The sequence below is a fragment of the Lathamus discolor genome, chromosome Z (assembly GCF_037157495.1).
Source record: "Lathamus discolor isolate bLatDis1 chromosome Z, bLatDis1.hap1, whole genome shotgun sequence".
In the NCBI taxonomy this organism is placed as follows: Eukaryota; Metazoa; Chordata; class Aves; order Psittaciformes; family Psittacidae; genus Lathamus; species Lathamus discolor.
Genome location: NC_088909.1, coordinates 15,563,141 through 15,587,955, shown reverse-complemented (window position 1 = coordinate 15,587,955; position 24,815 = coordinate 15,563,141). Strand labels below are relative to the sequence as shown.

General features: G+C 42.8%; 1 protein-coding gene across 2 annotated transcripts in view; it reads left to right on the top strand.

Annotated features, from left to right (window-relative positions):
- ZNF423 (zinc finger protein 423) overlaps positions 1-24,815 on the top strand; it is a 238,189-nt gene that overhangs the window by 52,212 nt on the left and 161,162 nt on the right. Inside the window, exons 3-4 of one of the 2 annotated variants that reach the window (XM_065663044.1) lie at positions 19,325-19,525; positions 23,379-23,459. In XM_065663044.1, coding sequence (XP_065519116.1) covers positions 19,325-19,525; positions 23,379-23,459 — 282 coding nt within the window. The remainder of the gene's footprint in view (positions 1-19,324; positions 19,526-23,378; positions 23,460-24,815) is intronic. The other variant, XM_065663045.1, reaches the window with a different exon arrangement.

Genomic DNA, 24,815 nt, shown 5'->3' with positions numbered 1-24,815 from the left:
AAATTGTTAGAGAGTCACAAAACACTGAAGAGAAAGGAAAAAACCCACACACTTTGCTTGGAAGCACTATCTGTGTTGCATAAAGCTTTGACAAGATCAAGCCTCTAATTAAATTATCTGGCACGTGGACAATTCTGTTCCGAGATCTGCTGAGCTAATGTGTAGCTGTTAGCTCATACAGCCACCAAATCCGAAGTACCAAAGAGACAATTTACATAGGGCCACAGCGTGTTTTAAAAAATTCTGGTGAGTTGTGAAGCCTGTAATGTTAATTGCCAGTTAGCACATTGTAATTGCTGTAATTATTTGCAAGTAAAATGATGTAAGGGACTTAACATTGTACTTTCCTTAACACTTCACATGTTGGTGATCCACTAAATCTCCCACTTAGAGTTTTGCTGGTTATTTTAAGAGCTTGACAGTCACTTGCTGAAGTCTGGTCTTGTCTGCAAGCTTGCCATTCTGCCTGTTGTCTTTAACGCTGAGCAGTGCCTCTCTAAAGTCTTTATTGAAAAAGAATGCAATAAAATAATAAATGCAAATGCGTGCTGCTGACCAGCGAGAGCAGAGCCACGCGGGAGCCCAGCTGGGAGAGAGCCCTCAGCACAAATTGCCCAGCCTATTGCCTCCCACCACCAAGCCGCGGAAGTGGGCTAAAAGCTCCTCCGTATGGGATTAAAGGGATGTGTAATAGATTAAAGATCAAAAATGTTAATTAAGAAATGGTCTTTTCTAATAAGATGCCTTCAAGGGCACAGTACCAAAAATGAGGCAGTATCTCATTCTGGCAACAGTGATGGGGTTGTAATGAAGCTGAAGCACAGGGGTAAGGGAGAAGGAAGGGACACCTCCTGTTTGAGGCATCTCCTTCAGAAGGGGTAAATCAATTAACAGTGAAAACGCAAACGTACAAATCAGAATGACATTGCTCTGAATGCTGCCGAACAACATGTGGGTTTAGGTGTATGTGTTTTAGCTTGGTGTTTCCTTGAGGTTAAGCTGGTAGTTTGTAACTGATGAAGAAGGATTGCTTCAGTTTAGTCATATTTAAGGAGCAGCATGATAATTTGGCTGAAAATAACCACTCTTGTCAGAAGCTTTGCTGCATTCGAAGTGAATCTGTGCAATATATTTTCCTGAAGTAATTTTCTAGATAGGGGAAGTTCAGCGCCTTTTTGGGGGGATTGAAACTTGTAGGCACTATGTTGGGGGAAAGGCTAACCTCTCTTCAGAAAGGGGAAGAGTCAGAAATTGGAGCTCTTGTATTCCAGGCTCCTGCAGCAGTGAGAAGTTTATGTTCTACAAATAAACTGATGTGCAGGAGTTACTTTTGTGTTTCAAATGCCAAAGGTGCTTTTGAGAGCTGTGAAATTTTCTTACATCATTGTAACTAAAGAAGACGTTCTATTTCTTAAATGTGAGCATTGCAGTTAGTAACGCTGCTATTACATTTTCTCAGCAAACTCGTCAAAACTCCAAAAGGAACACGCAGGATGTTTAACAGCACTTTTCCTTGTGGTGAGATGATGGGATTTTACATCCCACTTCGTCCCACATTTTCCTATCTGTCCTGGGTTAAGCAGTAGCAGTCATTTTTCTCCTTCTTAGTAGCTGGTGCAGTGCTGTGGTTTTGACTTACAGTCTGGGAACAGCAATGGACACTATTGCCCAGGTTATTCATGACTGTGAAACGTGTGCTGCAATTAAGCAGGCCAAGCAGTTAAAGCCTCCCTGGCATGGAGGACGATGGCTGAAGTACAAATATGGGGAGGCCTCGCAAATTGACTATATCACACTCCCTCCAACCCGCCAAGGCTAGTGCCATGTGCTTAGCACGGCTGAAGCAACCACTGGCTGGCTGGAAACATGCGCTGTGCCCCACGCCGCTGCCCGGAACACTATCCTGGGCCTTGAGAAACAGAATTTGTGGCAACACGGCACCCCACAGAGAACTGAGTCAGACAATGGGACTCATTTCCACTTGGAAAATGGAAACTTGGGCCAAAGAGCATGGCATTGAGTGGGTATATCACATCCCCTACCATGCACCAGCCTCTGGGAAAATCAAACGGTACAATGGGCTGTTAAAAACCACACTGAGAACAATGGCTGTGGGACTTTCAAACACTGGGATACACATTTACCAAAAGCCACCTGGTTGGTCAACACCAGAGGATCTGCCAACAGGGCTGGCCCAGCCCAGTCAGAACTTTTACATACTGTAGAAGGGGATGAAGCTCCTGTGGTGCACATAAAGAATTTGCTGGGGAAGACAGTCTGGGTTATTCCTGTTTCAGGTAAAGGCAAACCCACTCGTGGGATTGCTTTGGCTCAGGGAGCCTGATATACTTGATGGGTAATGCGGGAAGATGGGGAAGTCCAATGTGTGCCTCAAGTGGATTTGATTTTAGGGTAAAACAGAGAGTGAACTCAATTATATGCTGTTGCCTGCTATGTAGCACTTTATAGCCCACCAACTAGATGTCTTCACGTCACCAGCGGCTGGCCCTGACCTCCCTCCGACCATCATCCCAACAGAGAATGAACTTTGCTGAAACCAGACGAGCTCAGCAGTGACCAGATGAGTTCCGCAGTGTCATCAGCAGGCAACAATCCAACACTGCACACCATCTGTCCTGCCCTGAAAGGCTGTTACAAGAGATGGAGCCTGACATCATGGACTGGATGAACAATATATATATATAGTTTATATATAAATATATATATATTCATATATATATGGACTAAATATATATATATTTGAGACAAGAGTGATGGTATAAAAAATATATAAAAATGTGGGATCTGAGCATGATGTGAATGGTATGGAATACAGGGTGGATACTGTCATAGGGTCGGCAGTAGCAGTCATTTTTCTCCTTCTCAGTAGCTAGTGCAGTGCTGTGGTTTTGACTTTCAGCCTGGGAACAGCGCTGATAACACCGATGGTTTTAGTTGCTGCTCAGTAATGCTTACTCTGACCAAGGACTTTGTGAGTCTTATGCTCTGCCAGGGAGGAGGGGAAGTCGGGATGAAGCAGAGACAGGACACCTGACCCAAACTAACTAAAGGGGTATTCCATACCACAGCACATCATGCCCAGTATATAAACTGGGGGCAGTTACTCAGAAGGGCTAGATCCCTGCTCGGGTCTTGCTGAGTATCGGTAGGCAGGTGGTGAGCAATTGTATTCTCTTCCCTTGTTATTCCCTTTGTCATAGAATCAGAATAGTTAGGGTTGGAAAGGACCTTAAGATCACACAGTTCCAACCTCCCTGCCCTTATCATTATTGGTGTAGCAGCAGTGATTTGTGTTACACCTTAGTTACTGGGCTGTTCTGATCTCAACCTGTGGGAGTTACATTCTTTCGATTCTCCTCCCCATCCCTCCGGGAGTGGGGGGAGGAAAAAGGTGGGGGGGTGGGCAGTGAGCGAGTGTGTGGTTCTGAGTTATCGGCTGGGCTTAAACCATGACACCATGTAAGCACCTTAATGCTGAAAGCTGCAGTATTTCTGAGCAAGTTGTTTCCTAGCATGAAATGGAGGGACCCTGTAGGCAAATTTCTTCTCTATTGGTTGGAAGCTTTCAGTTAAATGGAGAAAACCAGTGGCACAGTGAGGCTCTCTGTGTAGTGTGTGTGCATGTTTTAAGGCTCTGGCTGTTATTAGAACCAAAACATTTTTAATTTGGTAGAAATGTGGTGGGAAGGTGCTTGCTGGTCATGTGCCTCTGTGTGTGCATGGTGAGCTGGGGCTGGCAGTAGCAGCCTGCCAGAAAAAAGTCCTCCAACAACAGTGTGAATCCTTAACAGAAGAGAGCATTTGGAGGAGACAAGTGCGTGAAAGACAACGGCTATGCTCTGCCTGCCTACCTGGAGCCCCCAGATGAAGTGGGAAAGCAGAGCTCCTCCTTAAGAGGAGGAGCGAGGGTTTCCTTGGGTCTTGTTTAACTGAAAGGGTCTTGGGAGACCTTTGAGCTGGGCATGGTGTGGACGTGTGTTTATTGGTATTATTCAGCTTGGATAGTGGCTATAGGTGACTGACTTGACACTAAATTCCTGTGTCCTGATTTTTTTCAGCTAAGTGAACACAAACGGAGATAGTGTTCGTTTCCATCCACAGAAAAAAAAATAATCAATCTGAGCACTATTTCTCCTCCAAAGACTTGAATCAGGTATTTTTGCAGTTCATAAATATATCATTTTACACACTGATTAGTTCATCTTTACTTGATCTCACGTTTTTTGTTAAAAGAAATGTGTAACTCAGACTTGAATTAGCCTTCTCCCAAGAAGAGAGCCATTCTTGCTGCCATATTAAGAAGATACAACTGTAGCAACAGAAAGATAATTGCCTTTTTCCTTATTCCAAAGTTTGTTTAACGTCTCAAAATCATTTCGTACTGGGCAATTTTGAAGACAATGTTCTGAATTGAAGTTTTCCTCTGCATAATTTTGTCAGTATTAAGAAAAGATGTATTTAGAATGTTGTTATTCTTTCATCGGCAATAGGGAAGACTTTAATTTTGCATTGTTGATTTAATCAGGTAGGTTATATTTGTACAGCATGTGTGTCCCATAAGAAATTGAGAAAACTGGAACGTTAATGGTAGTTCCTGTCCTGCTCTTTGCATTTAGCACACAAGTCCAGATGACCATTCATCCTGTTAAAAGAAAAAGAAGTACTCTGTGTAAAAAGCATTTGGCTTCTCTTCCTTGATCGTGTTAAACAAAATACATTTATTGCCAAATTTCCACAGTAGCATCCAGAAAGCATATACAGAATCAGCAGAGTTAGCCAGGTATAACTGAGAGTAGCAGTTGGTCTAGAGTGCTATTTAAAAACAAGGTTGTGCGGTAAAGATGTACTTTTTCTGATCAAGGTGAATTTCAGGCTGAAATCTTGCACAAGTTAGCTAAGAGCCAGGTTGGTATGCAATGTTCTGGACAGAACATTGCAGAAATCTATTTTTTCTTCATTTTTTAATTTATATATTGTATGTGCAGACAGCTGCAGTGTTGAAGACACAAGGAATCTCACTTTTGCAAACACGCTTTGCATGTCTGGGTTTGTGTTGTGACAAGCAAGCATAGATGCTTCTGTATAACAGGATTACATTATCTTCCATTTTTCACCCTTCCAAAAAGTGGTGCTCGGTGTTTATGCTGCTTTTTGTGTGAAACTGAAATAAGAATTGCTGTCGCTCTCCCTCCAAATAAAAACTGGTGATTTTTTAAGGCTCTTTTATTTACTGAGGCTGTAAACCTGTTGTGTTTTAACTGTCTTTATGAGTTGCAAAGAAACCCACAGATGCACCACAGGCACTGGAAGTGTGGTGGAGCCATCAGTGAACTATTAAATGAAAAAACACATCATAAGAGTTAAGTGATTTTTAGCTTGATACTGTAATGAAATATTTGAAAACCATATTGGTTAATGAACATTGTGGCCAGACTGCATAATTGGCTGAAGATGTAGGAAGTGAAAGGGCTCTAAAACCAGACTCTTAGCTCTGACTGCTGTAAATGGGTGGAAGGGTCCAAAGCAAACCCCTAACCCTTTTTTCTGCCTCAGCCATAGGACTGTGGATACAGTGGCTGTGCCCACCTGAGCTGTGGCGCTTGGCCGTGGAAAAAGCTGTTCTTAGGATGAAGTTCTCAAGTGTGCATCTTCCTACTTGTCAGCAACTAAAATGCAGGTTCAATAATTTGAGGAAAAAAAAGTTGGGACCAGGCCTCCACAAAGAAATGTGCCTTTTAAAAATGGGTAATTTTGTTATTTTTGCTACTTTTTACCTAGTGCAAAATACACAGGGAATGGGGCTGCTAAATTAGGGTTAATTAGAAGTTCTCCCAAATAGCTGGTGCTTCATCAGCAACAGAGCAGCATGTAAATAAATCTAATTTCCAACTAAACTCTTCACAAGCTTAATTACAACACCAGCAATGTCTCCCCCTAACCCTCCTTTCTTCATTAGTGCAAGCAGGTCATTACGAGCTATATCTGGTGAGAGCTATCAGGAGCAGTCCAGAGCTGCACCTTTCACAGGTGTCCTTCAAGGCTGAGGGAGAAATGGAGGAACTTTCAACATATCTGGAAGAGGCCAATTAAGGTAGTTCATAAGAAACTTGAGAAGCAGAAAGCACTAATGGAAAGGAAAACACCACCACTGTATTCTGGAGAGACTTCTTTAATTACATAAAGTATCGCAACCATTTGGATTATTTGCCATCTTAATTTCATCTCCATTTTTACTAATTTGCCTGTAAAAATCCTTACTTAGCGTTTTATCTGTCCTTTTTTAAGTTATTTTGCCATATATGGTCCTCATGGTGGATCTGAAGGCTCTGCCAGGTCCGTGGCGCTGTGTACCACACTGCTGTCCTCTGCTCCAACGCCTGGGACCTGTGGAATGGAAGGAGTGGCTGGGGGAAACAAGACTTTGAAGTCATTTTAGCTTTAGCTCTTTTGAATGTCTTTTCACACTTTCTTTACCACATAGGGTTAGAAGAAAGAATGCAGGAAGATGTTAGTAGAAAACGTGTTACCACTCACTGCTGAAAGGATCACCATGCTGGACGACTGGTTCAGCTCGCTGCTTCTTCCAGTGATAAATAGCTGAAAACTGCTAGCCAGAAATTAGTTATTTCAGGGGAAGTGCAGACCTGGGTGCATGTTTCAGCTGGGTGCAGAAGTGCTCTGCTGAGGACTCATTTAGAGGGATTAATTTATGTCATTTGGTGCTTGATTCATTGTCCTCTGTGATTTTATTTTTCTTTTTTTTTTTCATTTCTAATTCTATTGAAGCCAGTGCATTCCTTATTACGCAGTGTCACATTTCAGCCGATCCTAAATTAATAAATGAGCAGCAGCAGAATAGCGTGCAGCACAATTCTAACAGCATGAGCCACGCAGAAGTATATTTCACTTAGCTCCAATTTAAACACTCTGCTTTGCTCAATGTAATTATGTGAAATTACTGAATTAATGGCTTTGTCAAGTAAAACGTGTAGGACTTCAGAATTTGGTATTAAGGAAAGAAATAAGAAAGAGAAATTTGAGGTACATTAATTTTTGCATGCGGGCTCATTTTAAACACAAACTGAAATTTAACTGAGCCTAAAATCACATTGTGTTTTAAACCTGGGGAAGTGAGAAAGAGAACAAAGTGGCAGGAAACTTTGAGTTTTTCTCCTAATTTGGCTTCCTTGGCAGCTTGTATTGACCTCCTCGGTGTATCTGCCAGGCAGGGAGGTGTGTGTTTGTGCAGCAGTGCTGCCACTGCCGTGTGGAAAGTGATGCTTTTTACGGAATCTGATGATTCTCTAATAGCTTGGCCACCTCCGAAATACCCTTCCCATGCTGCGTAATAGGACTTTCTTCTCTCTTTTCTGGTTGAGAATCTTGTTAATCAGTTGACTTTCTTTCATGTTCATTAACTAAATTCTTTAGCTGTGGTCTGAATAGCTGCATGAAGACATGGTGTCCAGGCTGGTGCTGGTTGTGCACCACATGTAATGAGACCTGAGGGTAAGCTTGTGAGCCCTACTCTTCTGAACCCATGTAGACGCGTAGGTGTCTAACTCATTAATGTCCAATTTCATGGGGTTTTGATACAGTTTTTTCTATAATCTGAGTAGCTACAGCCACTGAGTGGCTATTTGGCTCCTAAAACATTTGGTTTGCCTACTGATGTCCCTCTCAGCTGCAGCTGGAGCCGTATAAGGTAGTGTTTTCCCAATTTCCCCTCATTTTGCTGGTAGTACCCGGCTTGAAGGGCTCCTGTGCAGCAATGGCATGAGCCTCAGCCAGCAATAACTTGGAGCAGAGGGACATGAGGCCTGGGACATGAGATGTGGCTTTTTCCTCAGGTGCATTTGAAGAACCTTTTTTCCAAAGCCAACCATATTTGTAGAGAGAAAGTCTGATGATGTTTGGCATTTCATCAGACCTTAAACCCCACAACCAGGTTATGATCCAGGTCAAACCCTCTATACCCTGGGTATAAACAGGGGTTTGACTCAAGAAGTTAAGTCCACAGACCCAGCCCCACAGAAACCTCTCAGTCTTTAATCACAATTTTGAAGACTTGCAGGCACAGTTATCACAGAAGCAGGTCCCTTCTATGCTCCTTCAGCCACACATTTGTCATTCCCACTGGAAAACAATCCAGGCAGGTTCTGAGCAAGCAGAGACCCATGAGAGGGTCAGTGGAATAATTATTGCTTTCTCTAATTTGCCGAAGTGTATTTTTCTTCCTGCCCCAGGAAACAAAATACACTTTCCCCTCTTGTTCCATCTTTTCCCTCTATATTGATTGCACCCCTTGGTTCCTGATGGTTTGCAGTGCTGTGGCTCTTTACCTCTCAGACCTAATGTTTTGGGGTTTTTATAGATATAAAAAGATGAATACAAATGCTACCTGTAGGATCCTATAGGCTTGGGTTGTGAAAAGCATTCCTCTTTCAGCATAGTTTTTAAACAAATACATTTTCTGAGCATGGGAAAAGTGCATTTTGAACAGAAATCTATTCAGAGACATCAGAGGGTGTTTTGGATTGAGACCTTGCTCTGCTTTCCTGTTACATCTCACACCCGCGTGCATACATTAGGGACTGTTACACACTGAGAATAGGAATCTTCTGAGGGCCAGAATGTACCTGCAGAAAGGACAGTTCAAAGCCCTGGACCTTACAGAGGAAGAACAAAGGCATTTTCATTTTGAATTAGGCAAAGGGCATTCAGATACTGAAATACAGTCACATTTGTCACTTATGGTAAATTACATCATCTGCATTTTTTCCCTCTTTAAAAATCAACAGGTTTATTTTAATAAAGATTTCCAGCAGCTGCTATTCTGAGCAGAACCGGTCAATGCCTTATTTTTGCATTTGATATGCAGCTGCAATAACAAGCCACATGTGAATTTTATTAAGCCTTCTGAATTTTCTCTCTGCTCAGGGAGCTATAGATTTAAGTTTTGCAGATATCTGTTTTTACTTTAAAATGGGAAAAAAGTAAGAAAATTGTTCCCACCATTTCCTTAGAAGAAAAAAAAGGTTTTGTCATTTCTGTGTCCATGAATTAAAATATGATTAAGATGTCCTATATTAGTTGTGAGTGCGATTCCTTGAAGTGCTGGAAGCAGGACCACTTGTCTTCAACAGAGACTTGAAAAATAATAAGTTGAGCATTTTAAAAACATTCGTATACCTAAATAAACCTGAAGTGCTATTTTTGTGCTGAAGATTTACATGGCTGTTATTAGATTACGCTGGGTAGTGTTATTTAACAGTTACATGTCAAAGAGTGAAAGTATGTTTTTAGGAAGAAGTGCACTTCACTTTGAAGTTAATACTTGCTGCATACTAATTTCCTTGTGCATGTCAGTGAATTTTATATTAGTTTTGATTTGAAGCTCATTATCAGAACCAAAGGTGGCAGTTACTCCCATACAGATGCACCTTAAGAATATGGAAGTAAACAATAACATCTTGTTTCCAGAGGCAGATAATTGGTCGCACAACTATTACATGTCCTGAGTAAGTGGATGAGATATTTTTGCACAGCGAAGAAGTTTGGGTAGCTGTGTGCAGACACACTATTTGATTTGAATACTGCAGAGGTCTACAAAGTAAGTTGTTATTTGACATCGGAAGACGCGTGAGGTGTTGGTATTGTGAAAAAGCAGTGGTAACTGTTGTCTGTGTGTAGATTTGGAACACTCCTGATAGCTAATGGGCCAGAAAGGAGCCATGATAAAAAGTGAGATGTCCCTTGTAGGATTGTGACTTTCTGCGCTGATGCAGGCTGTGCTTTGTGGGTCAGATGCACACAGGAGAGGTGCCTTTCTCCTATGCTCCACCATCTGCTAGTGAACTGTGGGTCCCCCTTGTTTCCACAGCCCACTGTAGCCCACCAAAATCTTCGCCCTATGTGTAAGCCCATCCTTTTCAAGCAGAAGACCCCAGTGTAAAAGAGGGTGCTGCTCTCCTCATGTCCCTGCTGGGGGAATTTGGTGTCTGCTCCCCAGTGGGCACTCTGCGGGGGGGGACCAAGATCAATAACTGGGCAGGGTCCTGAAGTCAGGAACTGCTTTGGTAACTGAACATTTGGCACACTCCAGTCTGTTCTGTGCTCTGCCTTCACTGCATTCTCTAGAAGGCATTTACAGTGCTTTTTATGGTAGGAAGTGTTTACATCCCGTATTTATACCGTTAAACTGGTTGCCAGACACTGAAGAGCTGATAAACACTATGTGCTGTTACACTATAAAGTACAATCCCACTGCTGCTTGCATGCAAATAAATAATAACAACTTAGCTCTTTGTCTGCTTTTCAGTATATAAATGCATTTGTCGCATAACATAGTTACATGTAAATCATTTTAGTAAAGGCACTAGAAAGGCTGAAACATTACCTGCAGGTATGATTAAGAGGAAATTTTACTGTTTGGTGGTGCTTTTGTGATTTCCCTTTCTCATTAAAAAAAAAAAACCACTTTTCAAGTGATGTGAAGCTCAATCACTATAGCTGGGTTTCACTTTGTTTTAGTTATTTTTAATTTCATGGAGTTATTTTGCCTTTCTAAGGACTGAGGGATTAGCCTACAGGCTAAAAGTTGCTATGAAACATTAATTAAATCTCTTCTTGTCTCCGTTGCAGGCAGAGCTATATTTTTAATGTGCCTGGTCAGTTTTGAGTCCACTGTTTTTTGTTACTAGACATAAATCATTAGCAGGTATTTTTAGAGTCATTGGTGAAAGGTTAATAGAAGACCATAATTTTCAGGTATATCTTTTTGATTAGCTGCTCAGAAATTCCTCAAAAAAGGGGGTGTAAATTGTTCCACACTGAAAACTGGAGACTGAGTCCAATTTGTGCATAAAATGGAAATTGTCTTTCTAATAGACTCTTTGGAAGGTGTGGGGTGGCCTTCAAGGTAATGATTTAAACATAAACTGACCCTTGATGAGGGAGCTGGAGTTCCAGTTTAATGCGTTTCTGCAGTTTTCCTTCACCTTCAGTGCCTTCAAATTCCACACAAATAATTCCTTCATAACAAGTGCCTTTTCAGAAGATGTATGCTGCTGACAGTTAATATAAAATTATTGCCCCTGAATGCATTTTTGTAATTACTTCCCAGAGAACTGTCTTTGTGTTAGAAGACATTTCACACTTTAGTAACATAAGTGTTTGGGGAGAACATGAGTAATAATTACAAGCAGTCTTTCAGTGAAAACAAACCCCAAAATTATAAAAAAAGAAGCTAATGTTAAAGTTGGTTAGAGACAGTGAGGAATTTATTTAGCACGTTATGCCTGTCTCTATGTTTTCTAAGTTTAATAACCTTTCAGTAACTAAAAAGAGCAATAAAGAACAGAGATACCGCTTTCTAATTTTTAAGCAATAATGAGACTAAAAACTGATTAAAAGTGACATGCTACTAGAGACAGAATAAAGAAACTTAATCTGAATGCTCCTACAGGAGATTTCTGCTAGAATGGAAAATGAAATGGCTCACAGTTTGATCAATAAAAAAATTACCAGCATTTAATAAAAGGTTTCTCTAGTACGTTGACTAAAGGATACTATAGAAGTTTTGAAATCCAAGGAAACCAGGGTTATAGGGCAAGATTGTGTGTGTGCATGTGATGTAAAAATCATTGACAGAGCAAAGCTGGTGGGTTTCAGGTCAGATGCGAGATGTAAATAGTTACACTGATTTAGAGGCTGTGGGGCCAGGACTGCCTGTATAAATATACGCATGATCTGGTAGTTACTATGCATATGCCAGCAGTGAGGTTGGGTTTGCATGGAGGTAGGAGAACACAGGGCCATGTCTTCATTTCACTGGAGAAAACAGCAATTATACCATACATACATACATATATATAAATGTTATGTATGGTATATCTCCATGCCATGGAGAGATAACCATATAGAGATACAGGTGGACCCAGGTGAAAGCAAGGCACCATGTGGCAACAAGTTAGATGCATTATCTGTTCTGCCTGCGACTGTGCTACAGCAAAGGGAGGTGCAATGAGCTGCCAGTCCTCTGCTGTGTGTTCCTGCCAGCTCTTTCCATGCCTTTAAACCTGAGGTAAACACTTAGGGTTTTCTTACACGTTGTAGCTCCTAATTTCAGAAAATTGTACCCTATCAGTGAAGTAAGGTGAACGTTTTCCCTGTGAAATGTTAATGTGAGTTAACAGAAGGATGCTGAGAGGAGGATGCTGGGGGGTGTGCTGGGCTGTCATTAACAGTTCTGTGAGCATGGCAGTGCTGGCAGAAGCAGGCAGCAGTTCACTACTTATTACTGGGCATTTAATTTGCAGCCGCTTTCCCTTAAAACATGTGTACAAGCAGATGCAGAAGGAGGTGTAGTACCCTACCAAAACAGCTTTTCTTTGCTAAGTTAAAGAAGAATGGTGAGAACTGTCCACCTGTTTAGAAATTAACATGATTTAATACATACCAGCGTGTATCAAGACTCTGTTGGGAAATGTTACTAATGTGCGCTTCTTAAACTGACTTTTCCGTATTTTATTGTTAGCATGCTTCATAGAAAGCTGTATTATTGGTATAATCTGTGGGTTTATCCTGTGGGTTATTATCCAGAGAGATAGCTAGCACTGAGCATTGTCCTCCTTCCCTTGCCTTTCCAAAAGAAGCCCTCATAGCCACCACTGCTGCTTGTCAAGAGTCAGACAAATGACAGCTTGGAGAGGCTGCAGTGGCCATAGCCCTAGGAGGGCACAAGGAGGTAACAATATACAATTTTCGTGGTTCAAGGGTAGCCTTATCCTACTGTTCTTCATTACAGTACTGCAGTGAGATCAATTTTATTAAGTTGCAAGTCTTAGGAGGCCACCACCATTAACTACAAGCTGGATAAAGTAATTTTTTTGGTATTACAATTGTTTTTTCCTCTTATTGAGGGTCTGATGCTCGGAATCTCTCCAGACTCTGAGGAGCATTGCGTGGTGACTGAGTGTCGTCAGGATTGCATGGCAGCCTGCGCTTCGCTCACTCTGCTGTCATGTAGTCATCCTGTGCCATTTGACGTTGCATGAATATACCATGGTGTTCCATGCACTACCTTTCTGCCTCTTTATTTTGCAGCTAGGCACATTTTTTTATCTTTTCCCCTGTGTGGTTTGACACGGTGTGAAAGACCTGTGCTGCACTGCATGACTGAGCACCAAACCCGCTCGCTTCTGATGCACACAGCAGTGATTCGATGAGCGGAACGAGCTGCCTTTGATACCTGTCCCAGGCTGGGCTGTAGTCTGTGCTCTCTGACCTGGTTTGTTTGGCTAGAGCAGGTTTTCGGCTGCTTTGCATGGGTATGGTCAAGTGGTTACAGCAGCTCACATTAGGGCCCTGGCCCATTGCAAGGTAGCACATATATGTACCTGTGTTCAAGATGCAAATGTTTAAAAAAGACAACTTCCGCAATGCTGAACTGCTGCGGAGTAGCGGTACCCAGCAAAGCCAAGATTTTTCATCCTTTGGGGAGATTTCAGCTGAGGTTGGTTTGTGTTTTAATTGCTGGAACACTAGCAGCCTTTTTGCCTCTGTTCATTCTCCTTTGACCACAAATGACATAGAACTTTGGACTCTTGTGGGTATGACAGTGCTAGAGACAACACTAAAATACAACAAACCACATGAAAGTAGAGACCTCCCCCACGCTGATTTGGCATTTGACACTGAGTGAGGCATTTACCAAGGAACGTTTAGATTAGGCTTTTCCTTTAAGTCATTTGTTTCTTTTGTTCTCACTTCCTAATTACAGATGAAATTTCCTTTGCTTTTGTCTCACTGGGGAGCTGAGCGGCAGCCCATGGCCGTGGGGCAGGAAGGCTGCACCCCTGGGCGGGTGACTGGGGCTCTGCTGAGTGCCAGGATGTGCCAGCACCCGCCATTCCTCCAGCAATTTGCTTTTATTTCCTCAGTGCCATTTACTTTTACCACTTGTCCTGCATCTCTGGAAAATTTCTAGGAATTATCATGGCCCTTTGTGAGACCATTGATTGTTTTTCCTTTGGACCAGGGCAGAGGAATGAAGAGATGCCTTTTTCCTACTCGCCATTTTACCTTTTGCCTTCCAGCTCTCAGACCTCAGCAGTGTGCGTGCATGTGTGTGTACATACTTAGGTAATGATTCAGCACAACTTTGGGAACTCTGTAGATTGCAGCTTGCAAAGCTGCTGTGATAGGAAGTGCTGCCTAGCACTAAATCATTGTATGCCTACCATAAAGAAACAGCTCTTGATAGAAGCTATTCTAGATAGAGGATAGAAACTGGAGGTATTTAAAGCCAGATATGACCCTGCACTAAATAGTATGTTCCAAAGAACGATCCTAGATTTAAAATAAATCCCAGCTTTACAAACTCCTCAGGTTAAAAAATAATGTTAAGAAAAGCTGCAGAAGATTTACTGGCACAAAGACAGAAAGGCTTACCTGCCCTGTACTGTGCTGATAAGATAAAAAGTTTGGACTGTCCAGATTTGATTCCACAGCAGAAAAAATTAGCTAAGAGGTTTGTTCCTTTTTTAATTTCTTTGGTCCATGTGTTGCCTGGTATTACCCATTTCCATGTGTCTCAGTGGATATTGTATGAAGGCATCAGCATCACTTCTAGTGTGGCTCTGACCTCCTTGTTTCTTCAGGCCTACATTGCTAACTGAAGTCCCCAGAGCAGTTGGTGCCACTGTCGTAGTGGGGCTGGTGCTGTGGTCCAGGGCTGAGACTCTGCCACCGCAGACCCAAGGACAACCCCACCCTGATGGCAGTGCTGTATGCCCTGGTCTGAAGCAAGTGGAAATCTGCTCCTGACTTCAGTGAGGCCCGTGTTGAACATGGTACTTGTGATCTGTTTTCAAATATTTGGCTTTAGGAGCGCGTTGTTCCTGTAACAGAGCTGTTTTGAACACAGCTCAGAAGGCACTTCTGCTGACTGCAACTCTCAAGCTGGCCCTTGGGAATTCACTTTTCCAGCTTTGCCAAGTTTGCCACATTCCTTGGACCACCAGATCAGGCAGGAACACTCCTGGTTCTTGCTCCGTCCCTTTTGAAATAGTAACTTTCTAGAGCCTAAGCTGTCTTCTATGGAAAAACCAAGAGTCATTAACAACATTAACTTTAGTGGCAATTAGAATAACATATTCTTGACTGTTGGCCAGATTGTTTAGGTCATAGGGTAAAACATTCTTCTTGTCTAAAAGCCCTGCAGGCCTTGCACTGTGCTACAGGGGAAAAAAAAAAAAAGAAGTGAAAGAGAAGAAAAGCAAATTGCTCCCAACCCAGTTTCCTGACATTTTGGGTAGAGTGGGGTGTACTTTCAAGGCTGATTTCTCAAAATCATATCCTCTCTTACCCGTTAAAGAAAGTTGTTAAATCCGTCATTAGAGGTGGCAGGTTAATTTAAAAATTGCTTGTAACAGTTTTGTGGAATGCAGGGGCATTTTCCCCTCCTCTTTAGAATTACTTAGCCATGATTTATCCTCAAACATGGTGCCAGAAGGGGCTGGTAACCCTCATGCTGTGCACAAATGGGATGTGGTTGGTGGGAGCTGCATGCCCAAGGTGCTGTGCTGCCTTTGCAGATTCCTCGCAGGTTGGTAGCTGTGATTATTGTTATTTATTTTTCTTTTTTAGCACTCTAGCTAAAAACTACTTAGCACTGAGGTCACTAAAATCCAAGGCCATCTTAAAAATCAGCCGTGTCAGCAAATACACATATTTGTACTTGTTGCAGGTAGACACAGCTCTTTCTTCAGAAACTTCAGAAGGTGCCGTTTGCTTTGGCTGCCTTTACATGGCAGCACATGGATATGTCCCCTCAGAGCTAGGCCCAGCCACCCTGCTCCCAATGCCTGCAGCACCTTGATCTCCTGTGGTGACCCAAAGCTTTTCAGTGATGTGCTGGTGCCTGCAGGCACCCATCCTGTGCGGCTGCACTGGGGTGGGGTGCGCCTGCAGCTCTTGCCAGCAGGCAGATTGCAGGTTAAACTTGTGAACTGCTGCAGCAAAACTCCTCAGAAATGAGTTCTTGAGGAATGCTTGTGGCCTGCTGTCCTCATCAGGGGAACTGAGCTCACCGCAGGAGCAGCTGGGCTGCGTTTGAAGCTTTTCCTTGCTGCATGGACCACCCATTCCCGTCACCGCCCTGGTGCTTGCTGGCTCTTTCACTCCCCTGGGCAAGGAGCTAGCATCTCCCTGGGGCCGCCCGCACCCCGCTGGCAGCTTGTGGTCAAGAGAGTGGAGATGAAGGTCAAAACACCAAGAAACACTCCAGATTTTACTAAGCGGTGTCTGGTTTCTACAAGGCAAGCACCGAGCATGTGGCTGAGCAGAGGAATCTGATGATCGTGTTATTCAAAGGACAGCAACACTGAGGCGTGGCAGAAATGTACAGTTCCTACAATGCACTGAAAACAGGAAAAAAAATCTCATTTTAAAGCAATGTTGCATTTGCTAAATAATTTATGCGAGATTCACTGTTGTGTTATTTGACATACAGCTCTGTCAAGCAACGTCGCTTTTGAGAAGTTGCCTGGAGGATCAGATTTCCTATTCAACAGGGAATTAAAAAATGTTTCTGGAATTTTGCTTTGCAGTCGGGAATCTATTTTCTTATCTCACATTGTACAATTTATTTTTCCTAAAGCAGTGTGCTAAATTATTTGTTATTGTTGGACTCTGTCGAGCAGCTCTATCCGTGGTGTAGTCACAGAGTGTTGGAGTAAAACCAAGGATGAATTTGTCACAGTGTAGTCCGCAGATCAGCTGGTCTTTAGGTTAACTGTCAAAATACAGATTTTCTGCTAAAAATATTAGTGAATGTCCTGTAAAGCTCCCCAGAATACCTAAAACCTTTCTTCTTTAGGTTGAAGCAAAGTCAGTTCAGAAGTGCTTCCTTGAGTTCTTCGCCTGCAGGCGCCATGGAAGCAGGTGGCAGTTCTTTAGGTTAGATTTATGTACCTGGACTATTTTTATAGGTTTCCTTCTTATAGACCCCGAGAGTTAACATTCTGATTTATTAACTATCAAGTCTGCAGGACACACCGGCTTTAAAAAGATGGAATAAGGTAAAATGTTTGTGATTGCAGTCTGGGATGAGAGACTGTATAAAGGTGTGCCAAGTAAATATGACAAAATGTGAGTGATAATTTGAATCCATGCATTAAATGGTGTGTGAAGTAAAGCAAAGCTAGCTTAGCTTTAAATATGACTTATTATTTGGCGAAGTAGTAGTAGAAAGTGAACCAGAATTATGTGGGACGTTTCATTGCAATACATTTTTATTTAAGGAAAAGTCTATAAAACATGAGGTTCGGCAAGAAGCATTTTATTGAATAAACATAGCACAGATGATGACTTACAATATGGAGTGCTTAATGAGTGATACTTTTTATAACCAAATCCTTAAATTCATTACTGCCGGGTAAGTGGCATATCTGATTTGTTAAGATGAACATTGTATCTAGCCCTTAATGGAAATTTTGTAGTGAAAGGTATGTATAATTTAACAGTAAAAGAACCTGAAAATGTGCAGATCAGTTAATTGCTAAGAGGGATGCTGTGATGCACCACAAACAGGCATTGATTTTTAGTATTTCCATTGCAATTCGAAGGGTATGTCTTGTTACAAGTGCTCCATGGAAAGCTGCAGAGTGTTTTACATCGGTTGATTTATGTTACCATGCACAGTGCAGAAAATGGTATCAAATGTGCTCTGGCTGGATAGTGGCAGCAGAGTGCTAATGTGTGTCTCTGAATTGCAGTGCTTGTGGTAGACAGTTTTCATCTTTAATAGATTTTATTTTTCAGCTTTGTTTCATGTTCTCAGTGTTGGTTGTCCTTAATCTTTTTGGCGCTGATCTAATTTTAGAAACAGTTCATCTGTTTGCTGGCATTTCCTTAATGGCATAAAGCCAAAATGCATCCTGAACAAACAAGGTGTCATTTTCCTCCTGCCTGGCTGCGGGCGCTCTTGGGGTCAGCCAGTGTGTGGTGTGGGACGGTCTCTTCCACAGGAGGCCTGTGGTTCCATCTCCCTTTCCTGTATGACTTCTCAAATGTTCCCATCTTGTACTCAGTGTGTGAGTGCTCGCCGGGCAGGTGCAATGGTGCACGTGTAGCACCATTTCATGTGTGGCTGTGTTGCCCAGTTTGGTGGGACATGCTGTGGAAGAGGTGCAGGCATCTCCATTCCAGCTGGTCACCAAAGCCTGGTCAGCATGGCCAGGATATCTAATGGACTCTGCTGCTGAGAGGGCAGCAGGGACTTAGAAGGGCTTTTCCACTTCTGCTGCCTCTGGATAACTGCAGTGCTTCATGGATCCATTGCGCACAGCTGCCTTCAGGCATGTCTGGGTGTTCTCCATGGCACCCTGGAGTTGCAGGGATATGGCTGCAAACCCATCCCTCATGGCAGACCACTGAGCGCGTGTTGGGATGACTGGCTGTGACTCGCTGCTCCCACCTCCCACCCCACTGCTAGCAGGGAGCCATCTGCCTGCCCTGTGTGTGGAGCTGCCACCTCCATGGCCCCAGCATGCCTGGCCCCTGCACTGGGGTGGTTTTGGAGCTGCCAGAGAGCTCAGTCTGCCTGAACACTAATGCACATGGAAACTTGCGGGTTTGCTGGCAGAGATGTTTGTGCTAGCCCACACTGTCACAGACAAAGAGAAAAAATATCTGAGAAGCCCAAAGGTCAGATGTGATCCTGTTGGCTCCCAGCTAGGATGGCACAACCCAAGGCTCATCTGCCCAGCAAAGTGCCTCTTGTTAGTTTGGGGGCCTCTCACATCCTGGGGTAAACATGTGCTTTGAGGGTCTGCAAACAGAGCTTTTTTTCTTTCTTTCTTTCTTTCTTTCTTTCTTTCTTGTTGTTACTAATATTGGGCTTCGAGGCAGTGGGGAGAGGAGAGCACTGAGAATTAAAATTCAGCATATGCCTTCTCTTTGTGGGCTGTAATTAATCTTGCCAGTTTTTAAAGCTTTGAGAATCTGGTTAAGTGATAAAACACTAACAACTTTATATGACAGAGAGTTAGAGGCTCCCGCTATACACCCACCAGAGAAGATTAGGAGAGAGTGTTTGCAGGATTCGCACTAAGCAGCAGAGAATACAGTTGAGAATTGTTGCACCGCATGATATAAAAACCACATTAATATAATGAAAGGTGTCGGGAATAATGTGAGAGCGGCTGTAATTAAATGTATCTTAATAAGTGCAACATCCTTCTTAAAGCTCTTATTTTTCAGACCTTTCAAACTTAGAGGATGTTCTTGCTGTTGGCAGGTGGCCTGGGAGGAGAGCTGGAGAGTGAAGTGAAGGACAGCCGGGCCCTGGAAGAGAGGAACAGTGTGACAAGCCAGGAAGAGAGAAATGAGGAAGATGAAGACATGGAGGATGAGTCAATTTACACCTGTGATAACTGTCAGCAGGACTTCGATTCACTGGCAGACCTGACTGAACACAGGGCACACAACTGTCCTGGAGGTAATGTTAAACTAGCTTTACAGTTCTGACAGGTGGTTAGCTGGGTAATTGGACATAGCAACAGCTTGAGGCCTCAAGTGAGATTAAAGAATTAATAATGTAATTTTACAGTTAATGTAATTTTATTGTGGTGCCTTGGGTAGCCTTTGTTCACTCCTTTAATAAAATTAAAATAAAAGCAACAGCTTTCCAATTGGAATCTGTCAGTAATTACGTTAGACAAAAATGTTGTGGGGTTTTTTTTAATGCTGAAAGTTTCAGGCAGGGTATTTTTCCCCTCTCTCTCCAAAAGGAGGAAGATTAAAAAGTTAAATGACTGAAGTGTGCAAAACTCCCAGGAAGAAAGGCCTCTGAACCCCATAAAAGAATATGATGATTTCTGAGATTAAAATTCATAGTGCAAATTCTGTAATCCCACCCTAAAAATACACCGTTCTCCCTAGGTTATTATTACATTGCCTGTTGAATTTTATGGAAGTGAGGATGGCATCAGCCTACACTGATCTTGATTTTACTTTCTGTAAAGTAAGACCACGCTCAGAGCATTGGTGTGAAGAATTGCAACATATCTTGCTTTTACACGGCTGCCTTTCCTTGGCCGGAGGAAGCAGCAGGTATTCTGCAGAACACGCTAAGCTGATTTACAGGGGTAGTAAAAAGCTTTACAGATTTTACCAAGGATTAAACAAAATCTTAGGAGGAGGAGCACAGGATATGTTCATATTTATTTAAATCAGACATTCTCATCCTTCACCTTACTGGAATTAAACACTGTGCCTATTCTTCCTCTGCACTCATCTACAGCATTTTTAGGCAGTTGCTGTTATGGCTGATGGGCAGGTCTGCAAGTGGAGGGCAGGAGGGTTAGTTTCTTCTCTGATGCAGCAGTATCCCACCCTCTTCCCCCTGAGTGCATATTCTTCCCCAGCCACTTAATTTGTTTGTTAATCAGTCCATGTTTTCTGCTCTTCTTCTTGGTCATAAGGAAAATGATGCTCAACAAATTAAAAATACAGGGAATAGAGTACAGCAAGGGAGGAAGCGTCAAGCAGGGGCTTGGGCTCAGTCTGACTCCCACCTTGAGAGCATCCTCCCCTATCTCACTCTGGTCTGCAGAGGAGACAACCTCTTGCTCTGACTCCTCTCTGCTTGCTGGGCAGAAGGACAGAAGGAGGTTGGTGCTTTTCCCCAGCCTGCAGGTGGATAGGAGTTGAAGTCCTACACCTGTCTTCAGGGCTCCTTGCTCCCCACTCTCCTTTAAACCCTACATAGGTTGTAAACTTGAAAATGTGTAGAATTGAAAGGAAAATACTTGCAGGATAATTCCTTGGCCAGCTAACAACCAACTCATACTCTACAGGGTAGTAAGCAAGAAAATGCCACTGAATAGAAGAATCCTTGCTTTGCAAACTGGAAGGTTTGGTGTGCAGCCTGGGTGGATATCGGTCCTTTCCAAAGGAGCAGTTACAGGGACAAATCCTTCCTGATGCCATCCCACATGGGGAACAGGACAGGCAGGATCCCACTAGGGCAGCTGTGCAGCCACAGGGCATGTTTCCAGCAGCCATCCCAAGGTGGCCGCTGTTCCATCACTGCCCTGTTTCCTGAGTTGTGCTGGTACAGCTGCTCATGGTGCTGGGGGCAAGCCCCGCCAAGAAAAAAGCTGGTTTTAGTCCAGGTGTGCTTCGGCTGGTTCGCTGTCTGATGCTCCAAACAGCTGTAATGGCACAACTGGAGGAGGGGAGCAGGCACTGCTGGTGGGGACTCCAGCAGGGGAAGTAGGGTTATGGCTGATGACCAACAGCATTATGAAGAGAAGCAATTTTTTTTCTTAGAGGTTCTATTTGCATCAATACATTCAGTGTTTTCACACCTCAGCTTTTATTGTAATGTTCTGTGAGTGAGACTAAGGAAAATACATTACATTTTTTTGAGACTTATAAAAACAATTTGTTATCATCCCCATTGCTGTTTTTGATTGCAGGTAGCAGAAATTGATCCTCTTTTACTCTCTTCACATGTGCTGATGATTTCCAAGGACATTTTGTCATAAAAAAGCACCACATAATTATCTGCATATACATGAAATGGGTGCTAATTATCTCCATGTGAGGATACCCTTATCCTAGAACAAGAATGTCTGTTTTCCATTTAGTTTAATCTAGTGTCCTGAAGTGATTTAAAATGAATAGGAAGACTGCACTCATATATTCTGGAAAGAGAATGTTTCTATGAAGACAATCTGGACTATTGCTTGATATTTACGTATCATACCTTTATGGAAAAAACCCCACAGCATAACTCTGTTAGATCCACCAGTTTGTTCCATAGCTGTGAGAATTGTTGTGGAAAGCATGCAAAATGCATGTCTTTGTTCAGTTCATCTGAAAAGACTTGCACCACCTGACTGAAAAATCTAACACCGTGTTAGGAAGTGTGGTACATGTAAAGATTTTACCCCACAAAATAAGCTGTTCGACCGTATCCTTAGTTACCCTGTGCTCCTTTTGCCTATAATGCCTGCCTGATGCATCTGAGGTGGTAATTCAGTGCCTGACCTCTTGGCAAGTCATGTTTTCATGTCTTAATCTGAAGCAGGGTTTGCAGTCATGTCTACATGGCTCCAGATCAATACAGGTATTATTTGTAGTGATAATATCACCAGGCTGATAATACAACGTAACTAATGACTTCCTTTGGGATACTGAAGTTAGGAAGGTATTGTAGCACTGGAGTGTTGCCGGATTACAAGAGATCACTCCAAAGAATAGGTTAAACCACCTATTTTACTGGAATCCCTTAGAAATTCATTACGGTGCGCTGAAGTTGTAATACAGTTTGAACACAGCTGCTTTGACATGTAAGGAGGCAACAAACAGTAATTTCTCCCCTTGCTTTTTCATGTATTTCAGACTTGTTTCTTTGAGGACAAAACACTGCTGAAATCTAGACATCTCTGGTAGCACAAGTGCATGGCATTCCTTTTGATGTCAGTGTAGTAGAGATGTTCTTCTGACAGAATTAGGTGCCTTTTATACTTTTTTCTCGTGACTGATGTCTGTGATTGCAGGTTGTAGGTTTCCAGTGTCTACGGGGATCTGAAAAGGGTCTAAATGGGGGCAGCTTGTACTGAAAGAACATCACATTTCCTTACCGGCTCATGTCTTCCCTTGTCTCCCAGCTTGCCCCACAAATGAGGTCTCCTGCAGCAGTCCTGGAAATAGTGCCTGAAACAACTAGTTGTACACTGGATGTGTTAAGCTGTAAAAATGAATTAAAACCTCACTGGTATCCCATGTCCCCTTAACTAGAGAAGACCAAGTAATTGCCATTAGCATCATGTGCTGCCTTTTTTACACATTTTTTCACACACTGCTCTTGCAGTGTAGGTGTAGCATGATGAGATCTTATAAAATCAGTGACAAGAGTAAAGGATTGCACGTGGATTTACAAATTACTGTGTCCTCCAGCCAGCACCAGAGGCTGCGCACATCCAGCAGCTATTCTGTGATAAATCATTGTCTGGTGGCTGGTGCAGGGTTGTTTGTTTTCTGATGAAAAGTGGCTAGAAAGTTACAAGATTTGCCATTTTGCCTGTGCGTTTTAATACACCTGCATTAGTATGGGTTCAGTGCCAGTATTTTGTTGAGTTATTTTTGCTTCCTCCACCCATGTCACCCCTTTCCTCCTGTGGGTCAGAAATAGCTTCATGTAAGCTTTTTTCTGCAGTTTATCAAGTGAATGTAGAGTGTTTTAAAGCAAGTAAGTGCATCAATGAAGTGGACAGAAGTAGGTTTCGGTGGGGTCTCTGAGCATTTCATGAGGTCCTCTTCTGTTGTTGATAACTTTACAGGTTGTCTGTTTCAAACAGCAGCAGAGCTATATATGGATATTGCCAGCTTGGAAGCAGCTGATTTTTCTAAACTACTGTACGGTAGGAACTAGTTTATAATTAAAGTCTTGCAGTTGCTCCTTTTAAATGCCCTGTAACCTGTACACTAGGCTTGCGTTTGAAATGAGGTATTGTAACATGTTTCATGCTAGTGTATAATTTTGCGTTTTCTTGTATTTCACCTGCTACAAGAATCACAATTGCTGTGCAACCATATATGCGGGATGTTTATCCAGAAAACCATATACAGCAGCTTGTCCACAAGTGACAAGGTCTCATGGATGTTTTTGTCAGATGGCTCTTTGCGCTTTCCACTGACAAAGAGAGACTTCTGACACATATTTCCAAAATTAGCCCTCCCCAAATTGTAATCTCTGGTTGCACCTGATTGGCAAATCAGAGAGTTCCTGTCTTTTTGCTGCTGCTGTTGTTGCATCTTTAAATTAATGAATTAATGATTGTCCTTCACAAAAGAAACTGAAATACAGTTGTGAAAAAGCAGTGTGGAAACTTAATTATACACCTAGTTTATACAGCTGTGTCTCTAATGACCTACTGGCCCTAATTACTGTGTTGTGGCTCAGTCTGAGTGCTCTTGCCCTTGCCAGTATTCTGCTCCTTTCTCTTAACCTGACTAGTGTTTCAAGCTAAAAAAAATAATGTTTCCTTTTTTTTGTTCTTTTCTACATTGTTGTGCTGAAATGCAGTCTTCCTTCTTTCCAGAGGTCGTAGCAGTGTTTTAAAATTGGCACCAGAAAAGCTCAGTAATACCACAAACTGTAAAAACATGGATTTTTCCCTGGAGTCCTCTGTTCTTGCTGTCTAGATCTGAAAATGGGCACTGGGGCAGTGTTTTTATTGTCAATCACTTGGAGGGCTCCGAGCGCAGGCTCCTGTCCTTAGTTTGTCCCAGGTGTCCCCTCCGCAGGTGCTCCGCAGCAGGGTTCTCCAGGGCTTAAGCAGGGACTTCACACGTCTCCTTATAGTCAGTATCGGTGCCCACTGATGCAGAGAGCCCCCAGACCCCAGCCTACTGCGGGGTGCTCTCGGCTGGGTGGTCTGGGGTCTGGCCCCGTAACTGCTGTCACCTGACAGGTGATGTTTGAGTTTACCTGGAGGTTCCCAGCCAGCCTGCGAGGAGGCTCTTTTCACATACACAACATTAGTGTGCTGATTACAGTGCTGCACTGCCTGGCTTTCTGTGCAGGTGAAATATCTATTTTTCATGTAGAACATAAAGCATATTCCTCTATCTGAATTTGTATCTGAAGTCAAACAGAAGCAGCTGCAAATTGAATGACAAACCAGACGTGCAGTAACCTTGCTGGTGCAGTGGTTCTGCAGCGTTATCTTCTGAGCCGCCAGCACTGGCTTTGCACCCACACTGGGTGTTTGGCA